Genomic DNA, 16,067 nt, shown 5'->3' on the forward strand with positions numbered 1-16,067 from the left:
CGGAGCTGGAGTTCCTGTAGCAGCAGACACTTGTCACAGACGTAATCACTGTGAGCCTCAATGGGGTTCACCGGCTCCTAGAGTGTATACGGGATGGTTTCCTGGACCAATATGTCAAGGAACCAACTAGAGATCAGGCCATCTTAGACTGGGTATTATGCAATGAGAAAGGATTAATTAGCAATCTTGTTGTGCGAGGCCCCTTGGGGAGGAGTGATCATATGATAGAATTCTTTATTAAGATGGAGAGTGAAGTAGTTGACTCAGAGACTAGGGTACTGAATTTAAATAAAGGAAACTACGATGGTATGAAGTGCGAGTTGGCTAGGATGGATTGGGAAACGATACTTAAAAGGTTGACGGTGGATAGGCAATGGCAAACATTTAAAGATCGTGTGGATGAACTACAGAATTTGTTCATCCCTATTTAGCATAAAAATAAAATAAAAAAGGAGACTCAACCATGGCTAACAAGGGAAATTAGGGATAGCATAAGATCCAAGGAGAGGACATATAAATTGGCCAGAAAAAAACAGCAAACCCGAGGATTGGGAGCAGTTTAGGATTCAGCAAAGGAGGACAAAGGGATTAATAAAGAGGGGGAAAATAGAGTGAGAGTAAGCTTGCAGGGAACATAAAAACTGACTGTAAAAGCTTCTATAGATATGTGGAGAGAAAAAGATTGGTGAAGTCAAGCGTAGGTCCCTTGCAGTCAGAATCAGGAGAATTTATAATGGGGAACAAAGAAATGGCTGACCAATTAAATAGATACTTTGGTTCTGTCTTCACAAAGGAGGACACCTCCCAGAGATGTTGGAGAACATAGGGTCTAATGAGAGGGAGGAACTGAAATCAAATCAGTATTTGTAGGGAAATGGTGTTAGGGAAATTGATGGGATTGAAGGCCAATAAATCCCCAGGGCCTGTTAATCTACATCCTAGGATACTTAAGGAAGTGGCCCAAGAAATAGTAGATGCATTGCTGGTCATCTTCAAAAATTCTATAGACTCTGGAACAGTTCCCATGGATTGGAGGGTAGCTAATGTAACCCCACTATTTAAAAAAGGTGGTAGAGAGAAAACGGGGAATTATAGACCGAAGCCTGACATCGGTAGTGGGGAAAATGCTAGAGTCCATTATAAAAGATGTAATAGCAGAGCACTTGGAAAGCAGTGACCGGATCGGACAAAATCAACATGGATTTACAAAAAGTAAATCATGCTTGATTAATCTGGAATTTTTTGAGGATGTAACTGTTAGGATAAGGGAGAGCCAGTGAAGGTGGTGTATTTGGACTTTCAGAAGGCTTTCGGTAAGGTCCCGCATAAGAGATTAGCGCGCAAAGTTAAAGCACATGGGATTGGGGATAAGGTACTGACTTGGATAGAGACCGGTTTGGCAGACAGGAAGCAAAGAGTTGGAATAAACGGGTCTTTTTCCGAGTGGCAGGCAGTGACTAGTGGGGTACCGCAGGGATCGGTGCTAGGACCCCAGTTATTCACAATATATATTAATGATCTAGACAAGGGAACTAGATGTAATATCTCCAAGTTTGCAGACGACACAAAGCTGGGTGGGCATGTGTGCTGTGAGGAGGATGCAGAGAAACTCCAGTATGATTTTGACAGGTTGGGTGATTGGGTAGATGCATGGCAAATGCAGTATAATGTGGATAAATGCGAGGTTATCCACTTTGGTGGCAAAAACAGGAAGGCAGATTATTATCTGAATGGCAACAGATTGGGAAAAGGGGAAGTGCAACGAGATCTGGGTGTCCTTATGCACCAGTCGATGAAGGTAAGCATGCAGGTGCAGCAGGCGGTTAAGGCGGCAAATGGTATGTTGGCCTTCATAGCGAGAGGACTCGAGTACAGGAGCAAGGATGTCTTGCTGCAGTTGTACAGGGCCTTGGTGAGACCACACCTTGAGTATTGTGTGCAATTTTGGTCACCTTATCTGACGAAGGATGTTCTTGCCATGGAGGGAGTGCAGCGAAGATTCACCAGACTGATACCTGGGATTACAGGAATGGCATATGAAGAGAGATTGGGTTGATTAGGCTTATATTCACTAGAGTTTAGAAGAATGAGAGGGGATCTCATTGAAACGTATAAAATTCTAATGGGACTAGACAGACTAGATGCAGGAAGGATGTTCCCGATGGCGGAGGAGTCCAGAACCAGGGGTCACAGTCTAACGATAAGGGATAAGCTATTTTGGACTGAGATGAGGAGGAATTTCTTCACCCAGAGAGTGGTGAACTTGTGGAATTCTCTACCACAGAAGGCAGTTGAGGCCAATTCATTAAATATATTCAAGAAGGAGTTAGATATATTTCTTAAGGCTAAGGGGATCAAGGGATATGGGGAGAAAGCAGGGACAGAGTACTGAATTTGGCTCGAGGGGCCGAATGGCCGACTCCTGCTCCTATCTTCTATGTTTCAACCCCCATCCTTGCTAATCTAGATTGGCTCTCAGTACCTCAACATCACAAATTTGAAATTCCCATTCGTGTTCTAATCACTTCAATGCCTCACCCACCCTCTCTCAGTAACCTTCTCCACCCTACAACCTCCCCTGTTCCTCGGACTCCAGCCCCTTGAGCATCCCTCCCTCCTTTTGGCCCACCATTGACAGCTCTGCCTTCAGCAACATAGGCCCTACTCTCTAAAATTCACCCCCAAAGCCCCAACTCCTTGTTCAAGGTTCTCCTTAAAACCCACCTCTTTGACCAAGCTATTATCTCCTTCTTTGGCTCAATGTCCATCTTTTCCTTATTGCTCTGAAGTGTTATGGGATATTTTCTACATTAATGAAGCTATACAAGTGCAAATTGTTGATATCGAATTAGCCGTTCCAATTGCTTTATGCACCTACAAGGAAATTTTTAATGACTTGTGTACCTTGACCCATGAATTCCTTTGTTCATCTACCTCATACCACTTCCCCATCTACCATTTTTGTATTCAAAGTGCACTGCTTCATACTTCTTTATGCTAAACTGCTTCTGCAAGCTTCCTCTCTGCTTTTTTGGCTTATGTTCATTTAAACTTTTCTGCTCTGTTCTTCTCAATCCAGTAGTAACTTGGTTTTTCTCATTTTTTCCCCCAAAAGCTCTCTTTTACCCAGATATTTATTTGGGCTTCAGATTCTCAGATCACTTCTGTAGATGAGCCCTGCTTCCCCATGTCAGAGTGTGCTGGCATTTGCTCAGTTATCTAGGTCAGTGGTTCTCAAATTTTTTTGGTTGGAGGACCTCTTTTCAAAATCGATTAGTAATCACGGACCCCCACCTAAATTATAGTACTATATAATACTCATAATATGAAAGTCCTGCAAGTACTGTAAAGCGTGTTTTAATAATGCTTTTAAGTAAATAGGTACTTACTTACGTATCAGTGAGATGCGTCTACCTGCCAATTGTAGTCACTCTCAGCACTCCTCCACGCACACACCCTTCCTACGCGAGACAGCCAGTCCACTCAGCACGGCACATTTGGCGACTGCACTCTGCACCCGCCACACACCAAGCCCACATTCTTTCAGCCACCGTCTCCCCGGCCTGGCCGCGCATGCAAATTGGTAAACGCAACAGCAGCAGCGCTGCTTATGTTAGTCAGAGAGTAAGCAAATGAGCAGCGGCTGGAGGCTGGCTTGGTGCGAGCGGATTGTGGCCGCCACGTTCCGTAAGGCCAGCCCTGCTCTGTACTCTTGTTATTTTGCAGACCCCCGGAAAGTTCTACGGACCCCAGTTTGAGAACCACTGATCCAGGTACATTTGTTGCATTACTGGGGACTGCAACAACTATCCACTTTATTTTGGCTTACTGGTTTTTATCATGTACCCTCACATGATCTTCCTCGACTTCGGAACAAAACTCAACACTGCTCTAGACTGCGACTTAGGTTTCAACTGTTGAACAAATTTATTAAACGGTAAAAGAATAAGTGAAAAGCATCAATGACAACATAGATTTTACAACAGTTAAATTAACATCTCACTCCTGATATTCACTTTCAGATTAGCCAGGATCTCTCTGAATGGTGGAACAGGCTCGAGGGGCTAAATGGCCTACTCCTGTTCCTATATTCCTAGTTTTCTTAAATAGTAAACAACTATTAGTCATGATTGCTGAGCTAAACTATGCATTATGCAGCCTATCTATTTCAGTCCATAGAAGCTATTTGGTCTGACTACTAATCCACAAATGTTACTCTGTCCAATTTGAACCAGTAAGGTTGAGAAAAAAATTCCAGAAAAAGATCAAGACGAAACACATTTAAATAATTGCATTTTTTTAAATTTAGAAAATAAAACTGCCAAACACATACTTGAAGAAATCCACAAAATGTTTGTATTTGTCTTGACCCATCCTTTGGACACCTGGTTGAGATAAAATGAAAATCAGTTGCATCAATATAAACCAAAGCATGCATCTCCTGTGATTTTTAAATACCTTATGTATCATGATGGAAGAAGCCATGCTAAATCATATGCCACAGTCCTTGCCTCCTTTTTTCAATAAAGGTGTAACTTTTACTGCTTTTCGAAGCTCTGGTACTATCCCAGAATGTAGTAATTTTGAACGAATTCATCCTCATCTTCTAACTAAATATGGGACAAATTCTAAAACCTGAAGATTTAACAGCAATCGCACATTGATGGAGGATACAGCTTTCTAAAGCCTGCAACATCTTTTAAGCCATACTTACTAGATCTGATATTTTTCAAGTGACAAGTCTACAAATACAGCAAAAAAGTAACACGTTTTAAGCCTTGGTCACACATAAACTATTATAAAATAATCTGTCTGTAAAACATGTATTATATCAGATTAGAGATGTGTTAAAATGATGTCCTCTTATTTTTAAATTAGTTTTGTGTATTCATTATTGATAACACAACTCTACACAAATAACATTAAAAAGTTCCACCAAATATCAGATTAAAAAAAAACTAGATTAGAAACAATACATAGTGATTTTTGCAGGTGTATTATATTAGAATTATAAACTGGAAATTGTCAAGTACATACACTTCCAAAATAAAATTCACGTAATATTCACAACTTGTATGCCCTGCTTCTATAGGCACAAGTACAAAAACCAAGTTAAAACTTTAAAAATTCAGATTTTCTGATTAATTACAGCATTTCCTACATGTGTTTTAACACCATCACAAAGACAGCTGTATAGTAATGTCCTAAATAAAAGCACTAGTTTATTAAAATTATACACTAAATCTTGCCGTTTATTAACAATTCCAGAATCTTACTGTACAAAGAAATGATTACAAAGTTAGGTATATTGCTAAACAGAAACCTGTAAAAGGTTCTAGCTTCTGCCTTGCCTAGGTCTACCTGGAAAATGTCTTTACTGCTGAAATAACAATACCCCTGTAAAATAGAAACCCACTGATTCATAGTATTTTAAATGCACTACTCAGTAAATCTAGACCTAAATTAGCAGAGGACTGTGTAAAATATTATAATGTAGAAATTATTCAAGCAATTCTATTATCTGCTATATTAAAATATACAGTAGAGTCAATAATCACTGGATATACAAAAATGAAAAATATTTTCAATCTATTAGATCTTCCATGATTGCTCATGTGTAGTCTAAAGCCTGTCGTCAAGTAATTGACATTCTGACGGTCCTGCACTGAGGCATTAGGCAGACACTTAAATCACTGCTATTGTAACTCAATGAATTCCACAGCCGATTCAGCTTCAGGGAACATATGTCAAATTGGCACAGTGCAAGCTAGAAGGTGTAGTCCCAGCCACAGGCTAAAAGTGGCAATCTAGCTGATGCCTGGCAGTCAAGTTGAAGGCTAGTGCGAGTCTTGGGTCTTGATAGGGAGCCTTGCAATTTGGCTTGTTTATTTCTATTGTACATGGATTTGTGGCATTTATACTTTTAAGAGGACAGAAATGTCATTTTTAAGACAATGTAAGGGGGCGGGTGAGAAACTTATCGCTGTGGCTGTATCGTGGGAGAATGCTTTTTGCTGCAATGGGATTAGGCAGTTTTTTGCTGTACTGTGATTGGGGACTTTGAGGAATATGATTGGAGAGAAAATTTAAATTTGGGAGAAAGGTTTGTGCAATATGATTCATGAATAACAAATGTTGAAAATAACAAAGAAAAAACACAAACTTAATGAGGGAAAAGAAAAGGTACTTAAACAATGAGGAAGACATTTAGCCAATGAGGCAAAAGAAAACTGACTTACATTCACAACAGACGCTACAATCACTAAAGACACAAAATTTTATTATATAGACTTACATAGACCCAACAGCGTTCTTATAAAACCAGAGTAAATGCAATACAAACAATTTTCTAATAAAATGCCTTGCACCAGAAGTCCTTTGATGCAAGTAAAAGAATCAGTGCCATCATTAGTTAACAGGATATCACAAATGAAATTTATAGTTAAATACAACTGCCAACTAAATATAGCATAAGCTGGCAGTAAAGTGTGAACATTTTTGAAAACGACCTTCAACTTAATCATGGAGGGGGAGGGGTCACTAGGTGTCCCTTTACAACCCTAGTAGGCAGTGATGACTAAGGTTCCGAAATTCGATCAGGCCCACTGCTGAACTGGGATGCATCGCCCTATGGGGATCTGGAAAATGCAATAAAACTGGGTCCACCGGGATTCCACTCCATGTTTTCTCCTCTCCTTTTTCCAGTGCTGCCCCTGCCGCACCATGTCCCCATTACATCAAGTTTGCATATTCGGGGGAGGTCCTGGGCTACTCCAGGAATTCCACCCATTATGTCCTCCACAGGCTTCAGCTGTACTTGCGCCCAAGAGGCCTACTTGCAGTGGCAGAGCAGACAGTCAGGAATTTCATGCCCATACCTTTTTCTATACTGCATGGTTATTCCGACATTGTTCATTGTAGCGTACAAGGTTTTACTGTGAACAACTTTTGCCATCCCGAGAAATTTTGGGCAGGCAAAAAAGCAGATAGAGTGCGGTGTGCAGCAGGGTCCTGCTAATTCAGCAGACCTCTAGGAAAGATGTGCTTATATAGAATAACTGTACAGTTTGGGGGGGGGGGGGGGGGCAGGAACTTAATTTTAAGCAGTCTCAAAAAAAAAGCAAGGAGTGTCAGTTTGGAGAAACCACTAGCTGCCAAGTTAGGTCAGCTAAACACATGGAATGTGGCTCATATTCAGTTTGTACATGTAGATTACACAATTTGGTTACTTGCTTGATGAACTGCAGTTTGGCAAAAAAAAGAGGGCTGAAGTTGTCTGTCTCGCTTCACATTCAGTTCTTCCTTCTTCAAAATATTTGATATACTGGGCTGCTTAGATGGTTCACCATATAATTTAGTCTGAAATGGAAGGAGAGTTTAGAGACCGCCCACTAGCCGGGCTGTTTGTAAAAGTAAACAGGTCTTTTTCTTTGTCTTTCCCATCATGTTTGTGTTTATGCTTATGCTTGTGTTTATGCTTTTTCTTCTTTTTCTTGTGTTCATGATGGTGGTGATGGTGATGTTCCCCATGTCTCGATGAGCTGGACTCTTTGCCAAGTGAAGGAAGTGGGGTAGCTGGCATGGAAATCATGGCAGTTTCTATGGCTGGTGTTTCTTTTCCTATGAAAATAGTACACAATTATACTTTTTTAAATTCACACTGCTTACTATTTATGTGCATCTCACACACACACACTTACTTATATTTATGGTAGTCATACTATAAATACCAGTTGCTCAAGATCTTGTTCTAAAGCCAGCTGATATTGAAATAAAACAAATATATTTTGCCAACTATATGTTGACCTCAAAATACAATTTGAATGAGCGGAGAGCTTCATTCAGCAAAACAGTGATATTATTATTGCACAATCCATTGAATCCATATTTAATTAGCAGTTGCACCTTTTTAAAAAAAAAAAAAAAAAAAAAAAAATTCTTGCCTTTTTTCTTTGTTCCTTTCCTGAGTTTTATCTCTTTGCTGGGATTCAATTCCACATGCAGCAGTCTACTATCTTACTGAAGTGACCATTATACATGCGTGTACCTCGATAATGAGTGAACTGCTCATTCAGTAGAGACAATAAATACACACACAGTCACATACATTAGCTTACTGTAACTCTGAGCACCACTTGGTCCCTTTTCCCACATTTAATGTAGCAACTTGTTCAGATTTCTCTCACCTGGAGTGGATGGTCGTTCAAGTATGTTCAGCTGGTGATAAATAAAAGCCTGACTATCGTGAACAGAATCCATGTCAATCTCTTCATCTTCTTGAGAATTAGAAAACTAAAATAAAATAAAAATTATAGTACCAAGATTTTTTTTGCATAAGGCAGAAATGTCACCCTGCATTTTTACAATGTTGGAATTTAAGATGTTAACAAATGGCTGATACTTATACATATCTGTTGTACTAATCTGTTCAGTTTACACAAACAAACCAATTAAGGTGACAAGTTAACTTCCACTTCAGCCTCAACTTCTCCAACTCTTTCCTTCCTATAGACCAGTTAGCCTGACATCAGTAGTAGGGAAAATGCTTTTAGGGGCATGGTAACAGGGCACTTAGAAAATCATATGATTACACAGCGTCAACACGGTTTTATGCAAGGGAAATTGTGTTCGATAAATCTTAGAGATTTTTGAGGGTGTAACTAGCAGGGTAGCTAAAGGGGAACCAGTGGGTGTAGTGTATTTGGATTTTCAAAAGGCATTCAATCAGGTGCCACAAGAAGTTGTTACACAAGATTCGGGTTACACAAGGTTAGGGTTCTTGGAATGGGGGGTAATGTATTAGCATGGTTAAGAGGATTGGTTAACGAACAGAAAACAGAGTAGGAATAAACATGACATTTTCGGGTTGGCAGGTTGTAACGAGTGGAGTGCCGCAAGCATCAGTGCTGGGGCCTCAGCTGTTTACAATCTACATCAATGACTTAGATGAGGAGACTGAGTGCAATGTATCAAAGTTTGCTGATGATACAAAGCGAGGTGGGAAAGTAAGCTGTGAAGGGGACACAAAGATGTATTCTTCATAGACTATTACCTCTGCGACACCCTGGTCCACTCTTCCAACACCTGCTCCATTTCTCATGGCACCTTCCCATGTAACAACTGCTCTTTCACCTGCTCCCCTTCCCACTGTCCAGGGCCCCAAACACTCCTTCCAGGTGAAAAAGCATTTTGTACTTCTTCCAACTTCGTATACTGTATTCTCTGTTCATGATGTGCTGTCCCCTACATTGGGGGAGACCAAACGCTGATTGGGTGATCGCTTTGCTGAACACCTTGTTCAGTCCGCAAGCGTGACCCCGAGCTTGCAGTCGCTTGCCACTTTAATTCTTCAGCCCACTCTGATCTCGGTCTCCTACACTGTTCCAATGAAGCTCAACGCAATCTTGAGGAACAGCGCCTCATCTTTCTACTAGGCACTTTACAGCCTTCCGGCCTCAATATTGGTGCAGCCATCCTCAACATTAAGTGAGGATGGCGGCATCAGAGCCACTGGGAGTGGAGGTGGTCCATCGGTACACAGCCAGTGGGGTGGTCCACACATCCTAGGGTCCACCTGCCTTTCTTCCACCATACTCTTGAGCCATGGGCACCTTCTCCTCGGTCAGATTTTCCATGCTTCCCGCCCCCTCTGCTATAACCATTAACACCACCTCTGGATCCTTCTTTTGTTTCTATACCTGTCTCATTATCACACCTTTTTGCCTTGCACCATCACCACTTGCCATTTAATCACTCCTGCCCTCCACCCCATCACAGCTCTCTTTTTTTTGTTCTTTTCCCACCCACTTTTTCCCTGCTCTGTACTTGCTTAAAAGCTGTTCATCCCTAACATCCTCCAGTTTTGATGAAAGGTCATCAATCTGAAGGGTTAACTCTGTTTCTCTCTCCACAGATGCTGCCTGACCTGCTGAGTGTTTCCAGCAATTTCTGTTTTTATTTCAATTAAGGTGAAGAGTTGCTCTATTTTCCAGAAACTGCATTTGCAATCAATTTAAAAGAACCTCCTTACTTTGATTTTAAGTTTAACTTTGTTGTTATCTTCATCCTTCTCCAGAATTTGGCCAGGTTCCAGTGGGGAACCAAGTGGGGTCTCAGCTTTTCTCTTTACACCCTGCTGAACTCCAGGCCCGGTAGGTGCAGAGTCCTTGGCAAGATGCTCCTCTTCCTGGAAAAGAAAGAACTTGCATTTATATAGCACCTTTGACAACTTAAGGATCTTCACAGCCAATGAAGTACTTTTGAAGTGTAGTCACTTCTATAATTTAGCAAAACATAGCAGCCAATCTGCACACAGCAGGGTCCCACAAACAACAATCAGATAAATGACCAGCTAATCTGTTTTAAGTGGTGGTGGTTGATGGATAAATATTGTCATGGGATCTTACACATCCACCTTAGGGGGGCAGAGGCAGACATCTTATCTGAAAGATGGCACATCAGACAATGCAGCACTCTCTCAATACTACACTGAGTTTTCAGCCTAGATTATGTGATCAAGTCTCTGGAGTGGGGCTTGAATCCATAACCTTCTGATTTGGAAGTGGAGAGCTACTACTAAGCCAAGGCAGACACCAGAGAAAAACAAAACAGCTGATGAATCTCATTACCACTTTATAAATCTGCTCCTATACAATAAGGAAGGAAGGAACTTATATAGCGCCTTTCACAACCTCAGGACATCTCAAAGCGGTTTATAACCAATGAAGTTAGACTTTTCCCTTAAATGTTAACATTTTTTTGTTCTGCATTTTCCTGGAAGCGTGAGCTGATCGTGGTGAGGGAGACAGGGCATTTGGGACCAACAGACTATCTCCTTAGCCAGAGATTTAAGGATCGAGAAAGAAACAGGAATGACAGAGAAGGAAATAGGGTGAATTAAAGTCAAATCAGGTACAGAAAGGAGAGAGAGGTAGGAAAAGAAAGATGGGATTAAGAGAATAAAAGAGAAAGGAAAAGAATTTAAAAATCTCTAACAATTTACTACCTGCAGGAATGACACTCCAATTGTTCTCTTTCTGGGCCGAAAAGATTGAGTGGGAATGCAGGAACATAAATCTCGTCATTAAAAAGGTACCTACGCTGTTAAGTACTAGCCCTAACTTTGTGGTGAGTTTATTTAACAATGTGAAAATACAGCAATTTCTTGAAACTTACATGGAGGTTGAGGGCGATCTGCCATTTTCACGAGGCTGACTGAGGAGTGGCACAAATCATCCAGCAACTTGTGGTGATTCGCAATTCATGGGGTATCGCTTCCTCGCCACAGGTTGCTGGACAATTTACACATTAACAACAGCGTGACAGGACTGTTCAATCTATGGTGACACCATCCAGTAGCACTTCTGAGTCTTTGGCCAGCCTGTGGATGGCAAGGAATGGGTGCAGATGTTCCTATCTCTCCAGAGTAGGGCAAGGCTCAGAGGGAAAAGTTTGTGCCATATTCTGTGCAATAATGAAAGGTAGCAAAGATAATTTCAGGGTACTGGTCACTGGAAAGGATCCAAGCCGTACAAAATCAATTTAAATCCAAAGCTGTCCAGAACTGCAGAGAATCCTCCCGGAACCAAGCTTATGGAGGACGGTCTCAGTGGGCTGTACTGAGGCAAGTCAAACATTTTAATGAAACAATAAATAAACTCAGAAAAACAATCTTCAGTCTTGTAACGGATCCAATATGGTTAAAAATGACACCATATATGACACCAGTATATTCAGAACTAATTCAACTGATGGAACAGCAAAGTAATTTGTTTTGCTAATGTGAAAGACAGCAGAGAATTGGTGGCAACAGAAAAGGAAACAAAAACTACGGGTAAACCCTAGAAATGGGCAAAGTAAAGGAAGGTCACCTGGTTAGCAAAGCTCATAAAGGGGCAATGCTCCCAGGTGATTTATTTTTTCTTCCATGTTGGAAGAAGCTCCTACTTGTATGTGAAGCCACTATTCAGAACTTCTGGGCGGTAATTTGTAGCCCCTACCGGTGCATACACACCTGTAGGGACCACGCCAGTTCTGGGTTTAGGCATGCACTGCGCACATGCCAAAACCAGGAACTTGCAATCTGTCAAGAATTTTCTCGACGTATCCCCGGGAAAAGGGCATCCGCAGGCGGAGAGTTGGGCTATTTGCCCAACTTCATCCCAGCAAATGCCAGTGAAATTCTTACACCTGATAAAAGCAGGTATAAGGCCTGCTTTTACCCAAGAGTTTTAAAAAACAGAAAAATAAAAAGTTATCAATAATTTATACATTTAAAAACCTGTGAAATAAGTTTATTTTTAGCCCCTTCAAAACATGTAAATTTATTTTTCAAAAAATTAAATTTGTTTTAAATATTTAATTTAAATGCCATTTTAATTAATTTTAAATGTGATTTAAAAAAAAATGATTTGAAGTGTAGAGGTATTTTTTGGGGTATTCCCATTCATACTTGAGGGGATTCTGTAATACATGTGATCCCAATGGCGCTTGCAATCCGCCTGCGCCCCTGGAATACCAGCAGGTACCCGGGAAGGCCCAGGACCGCAAGTCTCCATACCTCCCGGGCCCCCAGGTAGGTGCGGATTTTATTTGTGGATCGGAGGTATATCCCCGTGGGAAGCCTCCGACCGGAAATTCAGGGCCAATGTTTCATCCGATCAACATTCTTTGGGAAACCTGACAAAAAAGGTACAACCTCCAATGTGAATATACAGAAGACAAGTGACTTGGATTAAAAGTGGTTTCTGTAGGAGAATACACACGTTTGTAGTATTTTATTTTACAATATCAACATTTATACAACAGTTAACAAGGTAAAGTCTAAATTGTTTTTTAAGCTGCATCTCAATGATCGAACAGAATGTTTCAGGTTAACTCCCTTTATGAAAGGTCATTAAATGAGGAATGCATTAGGGAATCCGTAATTGAGAAAATTATATTTACTGTTACTTTAAATGTAAAGAATGCAAATGTGGAATCCAGCATTAATTGAAAAAGAATTTTGTTTAAAGTCTTGAGCTTTTGTGCACGTTTCTCACAGCAAAACTAGATTAAATACATGGATTACCACCACTTCCTCTCACTATTTTTTAAATAAATCAATACTGAACAATTGAACTATTTGTAACAGACTGCTATTATTCAGTGAGCGATCATTACCTCAAACTTTCCAGCACTAATGCTGAACAGATGCCAACTACTGCAAGTAGTCCATCTTCCGACCAGATCCTCTTGAATTTGAGGATCAGGGTCACCTAATCATGGTTTCCTGCATCTGTGGGGGGTTTCCTTAATTCTCAGAATTTTGAATGAAACATCATGTAAAAAGAAGTTTTCTTTTTCTGGTGTGAGGGAGGTGAAGGGGAATGAAATGGTTGAATAAGCTGCATTTAAATTGTGCCTGCTGATTATGGAATGGAGATATTAATTCAGGAAGCTCGCAGTAAAGAAATTATATCTAATTTTAATCATTTTTAAAAGTATATACAATACCTGCATCAACAACTTGCATTAATATAATGTCTTTAACATAGTAAAACATACCAAAGTGCTTCAAGGGAGTGTATTAAGACAAAATTTGATACAGCCATATAAAATATTAGGACAGGCAACCAAAAGCTTAGTCAAAGAGGAAGGATTTAAGAAGCGTATTAAGAGGAGAGAGAGATGGAGAGATTTAGGGGGGGAAATCCAGAGCTTAAGGCCTAGACAACTGAAGGCATGGTCGCCTATGGTGTTCCGAAGGAAATTAGGGATGCACAAGAGGCCGGAATTGGAGAAGCACAGTGATCTCGGAGGGTTGTAGGGGCTAGGGAGGGATGAGGCCATGGAGGGATGAGAATTTCAAATTCGAGATGTTGCTGGGCCATGAGCCAATGTAGGTTGGGGAGCACAGGGGTAATGGGACTCGAGAGTGTTGAATTAGCATCAAAATGAATTGCGAGAAAATACTGTTACTTGCTTACATTAATCTGGAAGCCAGACATTAGCCCATGTATGTTTGCAGTGCCTATGATCTCTTGACCACTTGCTCCTGTCTCAGGAATAATAATAGGATTCAGCACAGTCTTCTTTTCCTTCAAGTTGAGGACGAGACCTAGCTCAGGTAGAGGAAGGCAAGAAGGTCTGCTGAGGCCAAACAAGGTATAGTATACATCCACAGCATCACAACGAAGTCTCCAGTCATGGGAAGTTCCTTTAATTAAATAAAAAAAATGGTGATGCTTTCCATTATCTGCAGCACTGATTTTCAAGACAGGCACTAAATTTACTTTAACTAATCTCTCAAGACACAGAAACCTAAAATAATGATAGCAAGATGGTGCTGTGCACTGAAGTGCTAGTCTGGAACCTATCTTGTGGAGAAAAAAGATTAGATCCCACCTGCTGCTGAGTTGCTGATCTCAGCTAGACTGTTATGTGACATTACAAAATAGAGCTGTGGGAGGAATTAGGAGTCTTGTTACGTGCCTCCTAGAGCTGCTTGAACAGCAACACTCTTTTTGACTATAGGAGGGGCATAGACCAGGGAGTAAACACTTCACAGGAAAAAAAAACCCAAATAAATGTGGGAGAGAAGAAATCTAGAATTTTTCTGTAATTACAATCATTAAAAACAGAAATTTCGCTGAATGTTTCTTTAAAGTTCAGCTTAATTTGGAAAGATCCAAATTGGATTGATACAGATCAGTTCAAATAACCTTAAAGCACATCTTTAAGAAAAAGGACAAAAAAATTGTAGCTCAATGGGGTATAATTTATTTTTGTGCAGCTGTTGAGAGAGAAATTCTATTTCAAAAAGCTGCTTGGGTAACATACTAATGAGCAGGTTGTCAAGAAAGTTTAGATTGCACAACTGACTTAAGGTATAACATCATAATGAATCTGTCACCTTTGTCCAACAGTTCAAAGTCATTACTATTGGGACTCGTAAGTGTGTGGAGTTGTGGCATGGAGCCTCAGCTACCCACAAAATCCATGACTAGGAATGAGGCAATTGCTTCACTGCCAAACTCCTTACACAATGTACTCATCGCAGACCCCTAGAAACAGCTGACCTGGAACCTAAAACATTCCTCACTAATTTCATCAACTTCAGACGAGACCTGTGCTCTCCCTCAGCAGAAAGTCACAGACCTATACAGTAGGACTTAAGCCCATCAGCGCCTTTCCTAAAGTCAGCCTACAGCAGCGTTAAAATCCAGCACAGCCACCAATTAAGATTCCAGTATTTCATCCTGTAAACTTTGTGCAAATTATAAATTGTACACAGACATCACAATGATTGGTTTATACAATAATTCTGGAATGTATAATAATTCTCCCTTTTCTGGAATCTCTCCCTGACTGACTCAAGTTACCTATACTTCGAAGTCCTTCCAATATGAAGCCAGTCTGGATCCAAGGCCAGTTTGTGAAACATTCTTCAGGTAGCCATTGCACTGGGAAGGGGGAAGGGGCACGGTTAAACTCTAGGTCAGTAGGCTGGCTACAAACAAAAGATTCATGCAACAGGAAATCTACAGTGGAAGAGCATTTTCCCTAGGTGATTTCCTTCCTTCCTATATGGGAGATGCTGGGTATTCTAAGGACACTTTTCCATGGTAGTACAGCTAAGACTGTTGATGCACCATGTGTGGAATTATAGATACAAACCCATATGCTACTACTCTTCAGGTGCACTCGTGTAAAACCTCAGGTGTTCAAGTTTTTGAATTACACAATATTTCACAAACACACTGAACTGTTTTGTGAATATAACAGTTAGTTGATTTAGAAAAATTCTAACATTTGAACAGATTATTTTGTGTAATATGCAGAATAGTGCTTTGGTAAATGTGAAAGTATAATAGTAAATGTGATTTTTCTTCTTTTCCTTAGTTAACTTTCTTCATCATAACTATAGGAAAGTAGCGACATTCAAAAGAAATGAAGTACTAGAGCATTATACTTTGAGATATATGGTTCTCACCATGTTGCATTAAAAAAAAAAAATCTACAAATAATTTAGTTTCTTTTCCGGAGATAGTCTTGCATTTTTAATATTGAAAAAAGTGCATCAAACT

At 40.3% G+C, this 16,067-nt stretch overlaps 1 protein-coding gene and 1 long non-coding RNA gene across 5 annotated transcripts in view; one reads left to right on the top strand and one right to left on the bottom strand.

Moving 5' to 3' along the window:
* LOC147115075 (uncharacterized) overlaps positions 1 to 16,067 on the top strand; it is a 65,156-nt gene that overhangs the window by 45,945 nt on the left and 3,144 nt on the right. The window contains exon 2 of the long non-coding RNA XR_015079044.1: positions 11,012 to 11,091. This is a non-coding gene — a long non-coding RNA (uncharacterized LOC147115075). The remainder of the gene's footprint in view (positions 1 to 11,011; positions 11,092 to 16,067) is intronic.
* The window catches only part of taf2 (TAF2 RNA polymerase II, TATA box binding protein (TBP)-associated factor), a 170,745-nt gene continuing 158,964 nt past the window's right edge, over positions 4,287 to 16,067 (bottom strand). For 2 of the 4 annotated variants that reach the window (XM_085993331.1, XM_085993333.1), the window contains 5 exons: positions 15,363 to 15,443; positions 13,968 to 14,197; positions 10,031 to 10,186; positions 8,187 to 8,292; positions 4,287 to 7,620 (listed from right to left, as the gene is read on the bottom strand). In XM_085993331.1, the coding sequence (XP_085849457.1) occupies positions 7,355 to 7,620; positions 8,187 to 8,292; positions 10,031 to 10,186; positions 13,968 to 14,197; positions 15,363 to 15,443 (839 nt within the window). In that variant the 3' untranslated portion in view covers positions 4,287 to 7,354. The remainder of the gene's footprint in view (positions 7,621 to 8,186; positions 8,293 to 10,030; positions 10,187 to 13,967; positions 14,198 to 15,362; positions 15,444 to 16,067) is intronic. The other 2 variants (XM_085993332.1, XM_085993334.1) reach the window with 1 other exon arrangement.

The sequence above is a fragment of the Somniosus microcephalus genome, chromosome 7, assembly GCF_052327205.1.
Source record: "Somniosus microcephalus isolate GS21.2 chromosome 7, FLI_Smic_1.0, whole genome shotgun sequence".
Classification (NCBI taxonomy): Eukaryota; Metazoa; Chordata; class Chondrichthyes; order Squaliformes; family Somniosidae; genus Somniosus; species Somniosus microcephalus.